The sequence below is a fragment of the Hypomesus nipponensis genome, chromosome 5 (assembly GCF_054491055.1).
Source record: "Hypomesus nipponensis isolate SF chromosome 5, ASM5449105v1, whole genome shotgun sequence".
Lineage (NCBI taxonomy): Eukaryota > Metazoa > Chordata > Actinopteri > Osmeriformes > Osmeridae > Hypomesus > Hypomesus nipponensis.
In genome coordinates this window covers 3564450-3581369 of record NC_140365.1, presented here as the reverse complement: position 1 = coordinate 3581369, position 16920 = coordinate 3564450, and the positions used below count along the sequence as shown (strand labels likewise).

Here is a 16920-nt window from a genome sequence, read left to right as displayed (position 1 = left end):
AATGAACGCCAAAAAATGTCCCAGATTAACCTGAATTCACATTATATTTTTAGTTCTTTTTTTTCCCCTGTATTCCAGAAAGCCCGGAAGTCATCGATAACAACTCGTCTTGCCACACGCCATCTTAACTCGAAAAAAAAAAAAAAAAGTGACGTTTTTTTTAATCCATCCACAATTCAAATGTTATGCTTAGCCTCGGGAGAATCACAGCCACATCAAATGAATTCATGAGAGATCCCCGCATGGGAAAGGATAGAGTTCTATCAACCTTTCAATAAGCAGCATGAAATCCACCGCCAAATTAACTCTACCGAGAGCTTGTTACCTTAATTATCAGCCAAGTCCCTGTGGACAAACGTCATAGCCAAATGAAGAGGCCTACTTAGAATTGGAGTTTTGATTAAGGGTTATATGTCAAGCAATTCAAGAGCAATACTCGATGATGTGATGATAGAAGGTACTAGAATCATCATGCAATTGCCTGAAAATATTATTCTGTCACACATAATATGAACCTCATCTCGTGTATATTCTCGTAGTTGGGCTATAAGCGGATAAAAGTATTTTTAATAACGCTTGAATGTGACATGTAGGTCAAACTGACAGAGCTCCACACTTCAAAATGACAGGTGTGACATCATAGGGCTGCTGTTCCGACGTTTGTGACATGGAGCTAAGTTCCAAACCTGTGGTACGTAAAGGTGTGACATCCGTAGTTCCATGTGTGCGACACGGAGCCACATTTGACACCCATAGCGTGTACAGGTGTGACATCATAGTGCCATGTGTGACACTGACCCAAGTTCAATAGCCGTGCTCTTTTCCTGTGTGACATCATAGTGCCAGTCCTCCAACAAGCTTGTGACCCAGGGCTGAGCTCCAGGAAGGCTTCACTGCAGTCAGGCCGGATGAACACATCACCTCAGCTGACACTAGACAGCTAATCAGGTGAGGGTGGCCACAGAGGGGTTTCAGTGCTAGCCGGGCCAGCTGCATGTCTGTCACAGCTGTGGAAGTCACTCAGCTAGCCTTACCTCATCGTGTAGAGCAGCGTTCCGTTGTCCACCAGGCGGAGGAGTTTATTGGGCGTGGTCATGTTGTGGGCGACCGACTTCTTGCCGTTGTGGAAGAAGGTGTCGGGCGTCCAGATCTTGCTGGCGAGGAGGTTGTTCAGAGGGAGCACCTGCATGGGCCCGTCAAACTTCAGCCTCTCATCCCTCCAGCTCTGACGGAAGAACACGTCGATGGTGTACTCCTGAGGGGCGGAACAGAGGCACAGGTGAGCAGGAATACACAGGCTGGCGCTGCAAAGGTAGCTTGGTTAACATCGCAATGTTAGGTTTGCTAACACGCAGTTAGGTTAGTTAACCTTTAGATTTGTGAGTTACAAATATTTCCGTTGGTCCCCACAGTGTGAGTAATTTGTTTTCGAAATGGTGGCTAGCCAGCTTAGATAGCGGCCGGGTGTGTGTGAGGAGGGGGGGGGACATAAACAATACCCTTTTATACTCCCTGGAAACCCTGCAGACATGTCTCAACATTGCGAACTGGGAATTGTAGTTACAGTTATTAAAGTTCCAACTCTTGGAGTTTTCTCATTTTAAATAGGTCAGTTCCTGTGTGCTTTCAAAGGTTGGAGAAAGTCTTCAACTCGTACACCTGTTATGTTCGTTTCTTCTCACCCCTACCTCTCCCTCTCCACGTATGACTACATATCAATGTTAGCCAACATTATACCTACATTAAAGGAATTTTTCTGAACTTTTTTCAGCAAGGCAAAACAAAATGTTTTATTTTCTAGTCCTCATCTTACATTTACCATCTTCCCATATAACTTTTAGATGAAACCCAGATGAAACCTCTCTATCTTGAGAAATCCTGTCAGATGTTACCCTGGCGACCAGAGGAATACAGTTTCCTCCCCAGCAAGGAAGTCAATAATTCATCATGCGTTTTATTTTAAAGGGGGAAGGGGGGGGGGGGGAAGTGCCATGTCACTGGGAGATCCTTAAGGCATCCTTCAGACTTCATACACCCATGATTGGGTTTTCACAGCTGTCGCCAGCGGGGCAAAACATGCCTGTTCCAAGAGTTATCTCTCTGACCATATTGCCACACACGTAACGAGGGACACTGTCCTCAATAAACCTCTCAGAGTTCGGAGGGAAACAGCCCTGCTGTCGGTGGCCTCGGCTCGGGAGGGGAAACTGTCGTTAGTCGCGTCCGACCACTCCTGACAGGATTTTCCAGAGCAATTAAACATCGCCATGACGACCATCCAAACAGGGTGGAGCTTCCATTTTCAGTTTTTAGGATTTTTTGGGGGGTCAGCCAAGGTCAAGTCTGATGTTTTACTGCAAGCTCTGAATTCTGTACGTGTTGAAACGGTAGGCTACATGTTGGAATGCCATCTGGAAAGAGTAGTCCTTTATTCTGTACCAAGTTACATCAACTCTCTACTAGTTTGTAACTTGGATGCTATCTACATATAGTATAAGCTAGTACAGTATAGTTATTTAATTTAGTCTTGTAATACCAGTGAGTACTCGGTATAGAAGTCATTTTCAGTCATTAGTGCAGCCTGCATTTTAGAAGTCATCATTAAACGAGCCTGTGTTTGTTTCAAAACTCTGAATCATAAACACTGGGTTGTTCACATGTTCAGTTCAGTTCTGATTGGCTGCTGGCAGGCGCACTGCATCCCGCTCACCAGCACAACACAGCACGCCTGGATACAGTGTCTTTTAAAACCGACCCATCTAGGAACAAACACCGCATAAACCCTCTAGGAGGCCTGCTAATTGTTCTACCGTTTCCACGTGGCCTGTATTGACGGCATTGATCCCACGCTGGAACAGAACCAGACACTGTGTGATCTAACTCAACATGACGGTTCTCAGACGAGGAACGCGTCTCCCATCTGCATAGATTAGAGAGTGTTTACAGAGCGCTCTGCTACTGTACGTGTTCTGGGGCCCCACGGACAGGCTTAGCGCGGGGAATAAGACCACCGCCTGGCCTGCTTCTCCAGCAGAGGGCTTTGATCTGAATGTGTGTGTGTGAGTGTGTGTGTGTGTGGTGTGTGCGCACATGTGTGTGTTCTTCTTGGGTTCCTCCCCAATAGTTTCACAGATACAGACAGACCACCACAGACCATTACACCACCTGGCCCCCCTCACACCAACACCACCCAGCCCCACACACACCAACACCACCCAGCCCACCACACACACCAACACCACCCAACCCCACACACACCAACACCACCCAGCCCCACACACACCAACACCACCCAGCCCCACACACACACCAACACCACCCAGCCCCACACACACCAACACCACCCAGCCCCACACACACCAACACCACCCAGCCCCACACACACCAACACCACCCAGCCCCACACACACACCAACACCACCCAGCCCCACACACACCAACACCACCCAGCCCCACACACACACAAACACCACCCAGACCTCCACACACCAACACCACCCAGCCCCACACACACCAACACCACCCAACCCCACACACACCAACACCACCCAACCCCACACACACCAACACCACCCAGCCCCACACACACCAACACCACCCAGCCCACCACACACACCAACACCACCCAACCCCACACACACCAACACCACCCAACCCCACACACACCAACACCTCCCCAGCATCTCTCCCCACCTCCCCGTCCTACGCACCACCTCTCCTGCTTCACCTCTACTGTACACTACCCAGGCTGGAAGGGACCATCAGCCCAGTTGAAGCAGAACAGACGTGAGGCATACAGGAATGGCATGATTACTCACAGTCTGGAAAATGCTAATTACAGATGAGAGATTCGGGATTACGCATCGAAAATAGGCTAATTCTGTCTGCCACAGTGTTTTCAGCTATAGAAATACTAAGACTCAAACAAAGAGGATGCATGAAAATGTGTTGCCTCTAGGTACCGGAAAGCAGAAAGCCAAGACTCATTATGTGTAGACAGAAGCCATTTCCATGTCTGGCCTAGCTTCTGTGATGCTTGAACAAGACAATCTCTTGAAGTCCACATCTTTATTTATCACTCACATCAACGTTGAGAGGAGCAGTGAGCGTGTTTGCAAAAGAGCAACATCTCCCTGATTAACCGTACCAGCGGAAAACACACCACAAGCACATGATGAGCTCACAGCATGGAAAGGGCCCTGAACGCAAAGGCGCAGCCTAGATTTTAATGTTCCTGACCTGAAGGATCTTTATTTTATTCGGCACCTCAAGAAATGTTTTGGATGGAACGAAAAGTAAAATACAATAACAACCACACTCTGATTCAACTCTTGAGTTTCTTCCACTCAAGACTCCTTTAGTAACTGCGCGTGAGCTGGATAACTAGGATGCCTTGCGAATCATAAGAGGTCTGTTCAGCTCACAGAGAACATCTATCTGTCTATCATCAACATCATTACAGCCTGTCTTTCTTTCTCACCAAACACAACTCTGCTACAGACGGGAAGAACAAAAAAGCACACTAACACACACACAATTTCTACAACTTTGCGCTGTTCCTACCCAGTCCCTTGTTCCCCTGTTTGAACTAGTTTCCCTGCTCAAAGCTCCTCAGTATAAAGAAGATAATACACGAAAACCTTAAAAGCAGAAACAAAGACACGTGACTAGAGTAGGCCCGTGTGTGATAAAAAAACCCAGGCGCCAGTTCCAGGGAATCTTCTAGAAGCTACGTCTCATTCGCTCACATCCCCCATGTGGTACGTCTCTGCTTCATTTTAATTACTTTTTGACGCCGTTCTCTCCTTGCTAACCCAACCTCTCTTTACCGCCCCTCTCTTTTCAACTAGCTTTCTTCTCCCCCTCCTTTAAGAATTTAGCTCAACCCTTTTAAGTCGTTCATCTGTGTTAATTATATCACACAGAGGGTGTTAGTTATGAAGTAGACACCCAGTGGAACCAGCAAAAAGATGAATACACAGGGAAATACGCTGATATGCTAAACAACATGTGCACCTTTGCAAAGTTGCAAAGTTGCAGATCCCTGTAGAGAGAGAGGGATAGCGCTAAATTGGGTGCCATATGGTGACTTTTGAATGTATAGATTGTGTTTAGCAGCTATTCATACAGAATACTGTGTGCCTTGGACTTATCCAAGTCCTAGGTGGACACCGCCGCCACAACTAGCTACCTGTTGCCTCTGAATCTTTTTTGTATGTATTTTGTTAATAAATCCCAATTCTTTATTGGACTCCTCTTCCTGCCTCCTGCACAACCCATGCGGAACATGAACTTCCAGACACACACAGCGGTGTGCTGGGTTAGGCTTGGTCCTACCAACCACTTTCAAGGAGGGGGATTCACTTGAGGAAGGGGAAAAAAAGGAGGGGAAAAAACAATTAAGGGAGTGGAAGTAAGCAGAGCAAATCTACACACACAAGGCCAAGTGGCAGAGTTGATTCAAAGACCACATACCAGGTGGGCCTAGGGAGGGGGCGCCTAGGGAGGGGTCGATTGATTCTCATCAACAGAGCATGGGAAGAGAAAACACACCTAGACCCCATGGCTTGCAGGGAGTAGGAGAGACTCCATGAAGGTAGGATAGACTCCAGGGGGTAGGAGAGACTTCATGAGCTTTACTGTCTGTAAAGCCCTTTATGACATGTAAACAAACAGAAATAAACTATGATTTGAGATGTTAAAACAGGATCTTGTTGAATAAGAACAACATCTTAGTTTACTCTAACTGGGCCCAACATTTAACCTCAATATGGATCACACTTGGCCTCCATAATACAGTCCCCGTATGTATAACCGCATCCTTAACAATGCTGTGTTAGAACGTACAGTGCAACAGCAGTGTCAACTAAACAGTGTCTCGGTATGTTTAATTGGAGAAAATCCGAGCATCCGGGGTAGTTAGCTTTGTAGCTGTGGTGGAACTCCACCACCCCATCAGACTAAGTGCCTTAAATTATGTAGCGCATTTCCAACTTTGTGATCTACCTTTTATTCAACCCCAGCAAACGGCCTCGTTTTTTTTTTAGCTCCTCGCATTCTGCACCCTCGTTATTTGGCTGCTTCTTAGCTACTCGAATTCCAAACCTTCAGTAGACCATGCAGTATGCTGCGTTTCGTTCAGTTCTGCACACATAAGCAAGACTGAACCTCGCTAAAGCTCACTGCTAGACTCAGCTCCTCTCCCGAGATGAAATCATTGCATCTCTTCGTGCAAGTCTTGACGTTGCTTGGTGCGGGGAGCACTCGAGGAGAGCCCGAACACTCCAAAACATCTGCAGCCACGGAATCAATGTCAGCTCGCTAGCGAGTCACAATCAGACACGGGATTCCATATTGATGAAAGGCTTTTGCATCGCAAGAGCTTCATACAGTCCTTCCCATCCCTGCTCCTTCCTGTCTCTAAGACACACACTGACATGTTTTGAAACACGCTGTCAAAACAACAGGTAATGTACAAAACCCAAACATGGAATAATTGAAGTGTGTACGTGTACGCTACCAAAGGAACTTCTCCTGCTGTGTTCGTCCACCTGCGGCTTGACTCTTCTCCTATGGGAATTCAAAATTCTAGATTCTAGACTGGTTCCAAAGACAAATTAATAATAGGTTTCCCTTAGTACTCCTAAACAGTAATCACAACGCGAGACAATGTGGTATTGCTTATTAATTAAAGGGGAGGTCCCTCACTATACCATCCGTTTAAGGATGAATTCATTTAATAATTTCTCCTCTCTTAATTGCAGCAATTAGATGACAAAGCCTTGATGTAGAGAGCTCGCTATGTTTTTTTTACTACTTCGCGTTCAATGTAGATTATGTTGATTTTAGATATGAAGATGTGTCTGTTAATGGTCAGGTGTGGGTGTTAGTGTGGTTACATCCCAGCACCAAGTGGAAAAAAAGAGTTTACTTAAATCGAACAAACGTTTTACAGTGAGAGCTTAATACATTTCCAGTATGTTTATCTTTTTCTACACGTTTGGAAGTGTGCTTACAATGTACTTATACTGTACATTCACATACTTATTGTCAACTTAAATATATGTAGTTTGTAATATATGTTTGTACCCACCCAACAACCACACCGCGTACTGCCGTCAGAGGTAATGACCCTTTAAATGTAATGCATAGCAGGTTGTATGTAATGTAATCTATTTTAATGTCATGTAATTTAGCATGACACTTTTCTCCAAAGCGACATACGGGGGGATTTGAAACTGTGACATCTAGATCTGCTGTGCAGTGTTATCCTGGCCTTTGAGCAAGGCACCACAGAGAATGATGTATTAAAACTATTAGCAAAGGTTATTTATTTTATGAGTTATCACATTTTAACCATTATAATATCGCTTGCTGCATTATTCCAGCTATGCAGGTGCGGCAACCGATAACACACTAAAAAAGGTTGCATTCTGGTTTAATTCTCTCTCTCCCTCTCCCAATCTTCCTCCCTTTGTCCGTCCCTCCCTCCCTCCCTCCCTCCCTCCCTCCCTCCCTCCCTCCCTCCCTCCCTCCCTCCCTCCCTCCCTCCCTCCCTCCCTCCCTCCCTCCCTCCCTCCCTCCCTCCCTCCCTCCCTCCCTCCCTCCCTCCCTCCCTCCCTCCCTCCCTCCCTCCCTCCCTCCCTCCCTCCCCTCCCCCCATCCCACAGGCGTTTCTCTGGAGACAGCAGAAGCCTGCGAGGAGGCAGCTGAGTGTGGTCCAGCTCTGTGCCCACAGACCTGGCTGCCGGCCCCTCGTGTGAGGCTGAGGATCTGGTGACTGTGATGCTGCCGGCCAGACAGGCTTCCTGGGAGACAAACGCTGTCTCCTGTGATCCACGCAACCGCTGCATTCCCTCAAAAAGTCGCTGCCGGCGTCTTCCGGACCAAATCAAGGCCTCCGTCGAACGTCCGTGTCTGGTGTTACAAGATGGTGAAATCTCATCCCGTCAGTTCAACAAACCTGTACTGCGCTCTCTCTGTCTGTTTTCGTGCTCATCCTTCATGCCAGTTGGAAAACCAGGTAGCTTCTTTGTTTTCCTTAGGTTTTGCTGCAGTCTAGATTTGTCTCCAAAATCCTAGTCTGGCCGTCCCATGTGAGAGATCTGGAGGCTACCATGGTCTCGCTGGAACCACCGCAATGATGAGCCAGAGAATTGGTCGCTTACGCATGCATTAATTACGTTCGTCATTCTCTCTCTCCATCTGTCAATCCCTCACCTCCCTGTCTCACTCTCATTTCCCAGTTCAATCTCCCTCCTTCCCTCCCTCTCATTCTCTATCTCTGTTTTGCTCCCACTCTCCCTCGCCCGCTCTGTCTCCCTCTCCCCCTCTCTCTCCATCTCTCACTCATCTCTTCTGGGAATTTGACCCGTGTGAGACAGTGATGTGTTGTCAATCACACATTTATCAACATTGTTCAACAGCTTCCCCCTATTTGGCTCAGAGGCAGAAACACATTTTCATAACAGGCCGTGTCAGACTAACACATTGTATTTGCTCCAGAAAAAAATCTCTCTGTATTCAACAGCATTCTCCTACAGTACATACCATGGATGTACAATACGGATCATCCTAATGGATTGATTTGCAAAGCTTAACATTTTTCCATTACATTTTATTGATGCCAATAAACACTGACTTAGTGACTTAGTACTCATCCCGGATATCAATATGCTTTTTTGATTTAAGCAAATAATGACTTGATGTTCCCTGTGGCACACAATCAATATGCAGAGTCGAAATGGATCAAGGTGAAGCTGTCCACTTCTCAAAGACTGCATGTGCCCTGTCAACTTTCAAGCTCTCACGCTGATTCAACTGGGCTTTGCCGATGCTTGAAAACTAATTTTCTTCGTATGGATAATTGCATAAAAACGACACAAGAGGCATGTAATGAATCACATTATCCTGTCCAATTGGTCCAGTACATTGGAGACAATGAGATAAACACGAAGGAAATACATAAGCAGGTAATCCTTCCAGCAGGCTCCACTCTCAGCTTCCCACATCGGGTAGCACACAGACATCTCGTGATTATCTCCACGAGGAAATAGGCCGTTCCAAAACCCTCTCTCGCCAGCCAACATAACCCTTCCCCGCATGCCAGAGGTGGTCATGTAGAGAGCAGTGAGGGGCTGCCAGAGGACTCTGCGGGGGGGGGGGGGTCGGGAGGGGGGACGAAAGAGGATGGGGGTGGACAGAGGCCTTGTGCTCTTCTAGTGAGGGAGGGGGCAGAGGGCTGGAGGGAGGAGGAAAGAGGAGGGGGGAGGGGGCAGGAGGAGGGGGGAGGAGGAAAGAGGAGGGGGGAGGAGAAGGGGGAGGGTGGCCAGAGGCCCTGTACTCCTCTAGTGAGGGAGGGGGCAGGAGGGAGGAAAAGATAGGAGGGGGGTGATTGTGGAGGGGCGAGGAGGGGAGGGGAGACAACGTTACGACCACTGATAAGGCTGTGATCACATCCTCTCCAGTCACACAAGATTCCTCCATTAAGAAGACATTTTCTCACTCCTGGCTCGTGCTGTTTGCTCTTTCTCAGACTTGCGGCTAAAAACATCCCCTGTTGGGACGGGTCCCTGCTGGCTGGATCACAATGAGTCATCACCAGTTTCGTGTGCTTTGGATGATCACATTACTTATCGGCGTGCGTAGAAGAGGAAAACGGGATGGGAAAAAACTAACGAGATACGAGGCCAAGCCACCGCAGTGAACACATGGTGGAGCCTGCGTAAGAATGTTCACGATGGAGATGCAACTTGGGGAGACAGAATGGGTTTAAGAGAGAGGGCTTAACGACTTGTAACTATGGCAACGCAATACAGACACTGTCGGGTTCGGCCTATTAGGGATGCAAATTGTGTCCTTCCAGAAAGCACCCGTTCAACTCCCAACACTTCTTCCTCTCCCCTGAATATGAGTTTATCATATTGTGACAATGAGGGAAATGAAGACCTTTACTGGAGGGAGAAACAGAGCAGTTTTATTTCGAAAGCATATTACAGTTTCACTTCCCCCCCCCCCCCCGCAACACCAAATGAGTCTTCCCGCAGGAAAACACACACAGAAACAATGGTTTTAATTCTCTGTTAACCTCCCTTCAACCCGCTCTGTTCTCTTTCTCCTGCAAGGGGACTCATTTGGCTGCCATTCCCTTGAGCAAGGGCAAAATGATGGATGCAGAATCCGAGCTTTCAGCCTCAGATGCGAACAAAACCCTACTCACCTAATTTGTCAGTTCGAAAGACCATTTACTGTAAAGGTTTCCAAGTTTTTGGTATCCAAGAGTTATTTTTCTTCCTTTGCCACAAAAAAAAGTTAATTTGGTTGCAGGAAATTGGGACCAATTACTACATCCGAAGAAATATGAGTTGTCAGAAAGAGAGCGAACGAGAGAGAAATAGGGAGAGAGAGGAAAAGAAAGAGATATATCTATATATAGATATATTGTACATACATAGTGAGAGAAAGAGAAAGAAAGAGAATAAACGTTTCCTTGGGTTCTTGAAATAGATTACAGAGAAAAAGAGAAAATCTTGTACCACAAAAAATTGCACTCGTTGGGGAAGCTAGTTTCTGTTGGGACAGACCAGAGCATCGTGAAGCCTGGCGATATGAACCTACTTTCTCTACAATCGAAAACCTTTCTCATATCTCGAAATATTACAGCACACTGTGTCACCACTCCTTAGCATGCAGGGATCTGATTTTGAAGGTTGTTTTGAGCACTGAGGACAGTGAAGGGAGAGCAGGCATGTTCTCACTACAGCACGCTTCTGCACACCCGTCTAAACAGGATAGGCGTTCTCCCAACTTTTTGTGCCACATACCAATAGGCTACAACTGTACATGAGTTTTGAAACATTGGTGCTCTGATTGGCCTTCAACATCCATTCAGTCTGTAATCCCGGTCAAAAACATACATTTGTGGCCATTTTGAAAATGAACCAATTTAGACACACTTGTACATGCATGTAGGGATTTCTATTGAAACGCACAGCACACGTAGAAATACAACGTGAGAATGTGGCGTTAGGATCTAAAATGAGACCTAAAATCTCCCTGACTGTCTAGCAAGGGTGTACAAGTTACCTGGGGCAGATTAAACTGCCCCAATTGAATCACATCCGCCTTGTCAGCCTACCAGAGAGCAGGACAGCAAGCCCTGACAGGCAGACAGAGGGGAGAAGGGCTCAGAGCTCCACAACCCACAGAAGAGAGACAGAGAGAGAGATGGAGAGAGAGAGAGATGGAGGGAGAGAGCGAGATGGAGGGAGAGAGAGAGAGAGGGGGAAGAGAGAGTGAGATGGAGAGATGGAGACACACGGGAAATGAGAGAGACACAAAGAACAGTAATGGCACCACTTTCACCTTCCCTGGGAAAGCTAACAGCGTAACCCACATTCCGAGGATTGTCCTGACAACCTCTGGTGTAATCTGGTGAAAACACAGTCACTTACTGTACATCTACTGCATTGTGTTTTTTTCCCCTGCCCTGGTTAGAGGGCCAATATTTGAGGTTTGTTGACGTGGTTTTACTCATCTACTACTTATCCTGCTCACTCCTCACTTGTCGTGAGGAGGGAGGGAGGGAGGGGGGGGAGGGAAGGTGGGGGGGAGGAAGGAGGGAGAGAGGGAGGAAGGCAAGGAGGGAGGGAGGCAGGGAGGGGGCGTCCCTGGCACACATGTGGGTAATTGGGCCTCTGGATGAGTGAGACACCAAGTTGTGATTTGCTCTGAGTTTGGGTCGTCCTCTAAGAAACGAAATGACGTAACCGTTAATTAAATCTGTTTTCCCAGGCGTTAAAGCGGCCCTACTTTTTTGGTAATTAATAAATCATTTCTAGAAACTCACTAAACCCTTTTGATACTCACAGGATGATTATGTTAATGTTAACCTAGCTAATTATTGCTTTGTAATTCAAGCGTTGTTTTATGCTCTGTGTAACGCAGCAGATTGCTCACTGTTTTCCTCTCAGTGTTGGGAAAAGGGGGCCTTGCAGAAGGAACAGCAAAGCAGCGGGGCTCTGGTGATTCATCTTACATGCCAAACCCAATTGTGTGTATGATGAAGATGCATGTAACTCCCCCAGGCTCACCCCACAACCAATTTCCTCATCTCTAAAATGAACCTATTCCAAAACCCCAACGTCCTTATGCTATCCGTCCTGAATAGACTTTGTTTTGACTCGGTGGACAAACGGCTGGCTGACATTTCCAGTTAAATTACAGTTTTTTTTGTTTGTTTTTTTACGTGTTGAAACAATGACTTTTTACGGGAACACGTCTATCATCCATCCATGAACGATACAGTAAAAAAAAAATTGTATGAAGGCTTTTACAGTACCATACTTAACTCTGATCCTGCACAGAGCTTCCATCAAATGAAAATCTTAACCTATCAACTCCCGACAAGGTTGACAGAATAATAACCACACTCACCAATTCAAGAAGAATGTAGACATTTAGCAGACGCTTCAATCCAAAACATCAGAGAGATGGGGAATTGAACCAGCGACTTCTTGATCACCAGTGAAAGGCTCTAACCCGTGAAGCTACTCACCTTCAACCAACCAAACCATAAAGACTTGACAAAGGAGCGTGTACATAATGAAGCTGGTCTTAATCCTGGAAGGTGTTGAAGATGGAAACACTCACCATGTCAGTGTCCGACACCGGGCCGAAACTGGTCACATAGATGTTGGTCCTGACCTCCGTCACACTCTCGTCTTGGAACGGCAGAACACACACACACACCCACACATAACACACACACACACACAACACACACACACACACACACAAACAGACAAGAGGACATGCTTGTCAGACAAAAGCAGTCAAATGATCCAGCTTCCACTTTACATGTATCAGTTGAAATTATTATTTGTATTTTTATTTTTACAGTTCAGTACATCGACATTATTACAGCAGTGTAAAACAGAGTATATCACAGTAAAAGCCACTACCACCAGGTCTTCCTGTTACCAGTGTATGAGCCTATTTTACAGGGGGAAGTCTGCCAGATTTAGCGACACAAACATTAAAGTTTTATATCCAACCCACTCAACAAAATAAACAAGAGTGGACTCTTGTTGGAGGCTAGCGGACTGGCTGTTAGAAGGGGGTTTGTTTACAGCGAGAGCTTCTACATATTATCCCGAAGTAGACAAGAAATCACACCATTAACGAGGTTTGGCAGGAGCGCATTAAAAACATATTTAGTCCTGTTTGATGGGGAGGGTTTGTCTCATTGTCAGATAATGCTATTCTCTTCTCCTCATGATCTCCCTCCCGCGCTGGATGCCAACCGAGGGCCGCTTCGATCTGAGATTCCGGGTAAACAACGTTCGCTCCGTAATTTACAGCCTGCAGAGCTGTGGAACCACCGTTGAAAGAAACGATTTGAAAAGCAGAGATGAAAGACAGAGAAGCGACTGGCAGCGACGTGCCCATGAGTCACCCGGACTAGGCTGACAGCAGTGGAGTGGAATCACCTTTGGTTATAGGGTTTCCAATTAGAGCCTCAGTGTTGGGGCTTAACTTTGATTCGATCGATCGTCGGATGTAAATGAATGTGTCTGTGCAAATGAGGAAACTGGAGGCAAGATACGGAGTGCCCTCCCTCCCTCCCGTAAGGCGTAATGGTGCCCATGGAACACTTCCAGATCCTGGCGCTAGGGAGCCTGGAGTTGCCGTGCCAATGCGACTGTGGTCATTAATCACAACGCTCACGCCGGCGAGAGTTTGGATTCAGCGCACGGCTGACACATTTTGAGGGCGCCTGAGATTTCTCTCTGCTCCAGACGTTCAGGGGATTGACGGAAAGGTGGCCAAGTGGGCAGTGCTTGTCAAACCCCAGGGAAAGGGTGAACGAGCGGACTATTCTCAGCACTGTCGGCTGAACACATCACATGCTCACACTTTCACTGACCCTCGACACCAAACTCAAATGACTCATAGGATCCAAATTCTGCTGGCCTCCCCACAGCTACTCCTTAATGGATGTAAAACAATTCCTGGTACAGTATTTGTATCCTCCCCCTGCCTCTCCCCCACTCCCTGATGATCACCAGGGAGAGCATCAGCCCTGGAGCAGAGTGTGTAGGAACCCCCCCCCCCCCAGGAGACCCCCCCCCTGGAGACCCCCCAGCCCAGTCTTGCTGGACTTCTGGATGAAGAACAGAACGCCACAACGCCAAACGTCAGGAAACGCTTCCCCTCTGAACACAGCTCCCCGCCGCTTAGTCTTCGATAAGAATCGCCTTGTGAGGGTGTGTGTGTGTGGTTGGGGGGGGGGGGGGGGGGATTAGTAATTTCTCTGTTCCAAAAAGCAATCTGCTCCACATCTGAGGAGAAGGGCTCTCACTCTGATCACGGGAGGCGAGTGCTTAATGAAAACGACGTCTGGCGCCGGCAGATCAATGGGGGTCACGCTGACAAGGGAACAAATTTGTCATGGGGTCACAGGTCTTAATGTACCACCACAGGGCTAGGGTGCAGGGCTAGGACCACCACAGGGATAGGGTACAGGGCTAGGACCACCACAGGGCTAGGGTGCAGGGCTAGGACCACCACAGGGCTAGGGTACAGGGCTAGGACCACCACAGGGCTAGGGTGCAGGGCTAGGACCACCACAGGGCTAGGGTGCAGGGCTAGGACCACCACAGGGCTAGGGTGCAGGGCTAGGACCACCACAGGGCTAGGGTGCAGGGCTAGGACCACCACAGGGATAGGGTGCAGGGCTAGGACCACCACAGGGCTAGGGTGCAGGGCTAGGACCACCACAGGGCTAGGGTGCAGGGCTAGGACCACCACAGGGCTAGGGTGCAGGGCTAGGACCACCACAGGGCTAGGGTGCAGGGCTAGGACCACCACAGGGCTAGGGTGCAGGGCTAGGACCACCACAGGGCTAGGGTGCAGGGCTAGGACCACCACAGGGCTAGGGTGCAGGGCTAGGACCACCACAGGGCTAGGGTGCAGGGCTAGGACCACCACAGGGCTAGGGTGCAGGGCTAGGACCACCACAGGGCTAGGGTGCAGGGCTAGGACCACCACAGGGCTAGGGTGCAGGGCTAGGACCACCACAGGGCTAGGGTGCAGGGCTAGGACCACCACAGGGCTAGGGTGCAGGGCTAGGACCACCACAGGGCTAGGGTGCAGGGCTAGGACCACGGGGGAGAGGGCAGTGGAGGGAAGAAGGAATGGGAGTGAGGGATGGAGGGAGGGAGGGAGGGAGGATAGGAGGGAGGTAGGGTGAGATGCAGCGAGGGGCCGTGGGGGGGGGGAGGAGGGCTGGCCAGGCTGCTGTCTGACAAGTATCCTTTGCTCCTTGTCCTGGGAGGTTAGACTCAACCTGTTAAGCCAAGATCCCTCGTTTCACCGTAGACTACAGGTGAGTTGGCTCAACGCTACAGAATTCCTGTCACAGCTGATGGTGCTGATGTACAGTTTGACTACTAATTGTACCTTGTGTAACAGACGTGGTCTTGCACGTTCCGTCAGAGGTATACGGGCATCCGTCCGCTCCCACGGGGAGACGAACTCACCACCTCTGACTTCCCAAGCGCCACCACTACCAACTACGTCAACGAAAAGCTAGCACTTCACTAACGCGGGTGGCCTGTTACATACTTGAGGAGTGAGTTTTACCATACACAGGCTACACTTGCACCCCCCAACCGATTCATAACCGTTAGGCGTGTTTGACAGTCAGCTAGGTACCTCCCAGCCCTGGGCGGAGCCGGTTGTCGTATCCGTCCAGCAGTCGGTCCAGGATGCGAGTGAAGATGGTGATGTTGTCTTTGCTGTCATCGGGCAGAGGCTCCCTGTGCCCCACCACCGTCCTGCAGCAGGGGAACAAGAGAGAGAGAGAGAGAGAGAGACAGAGAGAGACAGAGAAAGACAGAGAGAGACACAGAGAGAGAGAGAGAGAGAGAGAGAGAGAGAGAGAGAGAGAGAGAGAGAGACAGAGACAGAGACAGAGAGACAGAGAGAGACAGAGAGACACAGAGAGAGAGAGAGAGAGAGAGAGAGAGATAGAAAGTGAGTGAGAGAGAGAGAAAGAGAGAGAGAGAGAGTGGGTGAGACGTCAGACCCAACATAGAGACAGAGGCAGACAGACAGGGAGAGGAATCTAACAGAAATCTAATTAGAAATATTATCAAATGAAATCCAATTTGATTTGTATAGGCCTTTTTTTTTTTACAAGCAATGTCACAGAGGGCTTCACCCACGCCCGTAGAACTGCACCTCAACCAACCTCAACGCCCAAGGAGCCTGACTGAACAAAACAGACTCAATCTACCAAGCACTTCCAGTTGCAGATCACCATGGATACGGGCATGAGCAAGTGCTCGTTATGTAGTTAGGGGGGAAACAAGACGCAACCTAGCGCTGAACTCCCACCAATCCACATCCTCGGTCTAGCATTGTAATCAATTTCCTATTTACTGGAAGCGCGGGTTAGATCGCAGGAAGACAGTGCTGTTGTTTGGAGCCCCAGAGAAAGCTGCTGTGTTTATTGAACTCTTTCTTTCCGATTCCTCCCGCCACTGTCACGGGTCTCGCCCTGATTGAGACGCAGACATGTTGGCGGTTCAATTCGAGGCGCAGTGTGTGCCAGCCCACCCCTCACAGGCAGGAGACGACTGATTGAAGTCCAAAGGGATTAGTGCAGCCTGTCACAGAAGTGACGACAACTCACAGGCAGATTCCGCCTCGGGATTCCTTCCTGCATAATATCCCACGAGTGGCAAACGAGATCCCGTGTATGCACTCAACCACCGGATCCTTAATTACCTTAAATACGCGGCGCAATTATTTCTTCCTTGGCCCCCACGTTCCCCTCATGCACCGCGGTGGTGATGTGGAGAGGGCTCTGAAGACCGAGGAGGCTGACGAGATAATGAGAGCTATTTAAAATCA

The 16920-nt window shown here is 48.4% G+C and overlaps 1 protein-coding gene across 1 annotated transcript in view; it reads right to left on the bottom strand.

The window, feature by feature from the left end:
• Positions 1 to 16583, bottom strand: part of gabra3 (gamma-aminobutyric acid type A receptor subunit alpha3) — a 47179-nt gene extending 30596 nt beyond the window's left edge. Inside the window, exons 1-4 of the mRNA XM_084698727.1 lie at positions 16555 to 16583; positions 15718 to 15839; positions 12652 to 12722; positions 1035 to 1255 (exon numbers count right to left, since the gene is read on the bottom strand). Of these exons, the coding sequence (XP_084554853.1) occupies positions 1035 to 1255; positions 12652 to 12722; positions 15718 to 15839; positions 16555 to 16583 (443 nt within the window). The remainder of the gene's footprint in view (positions 1 to 1034; positions 1256 to 12651; positions 12723 to 15717; positions 15840 to 16554) is intronic.
• Positions 16584 to 16920: the final 337 nt, after the last annotated feature.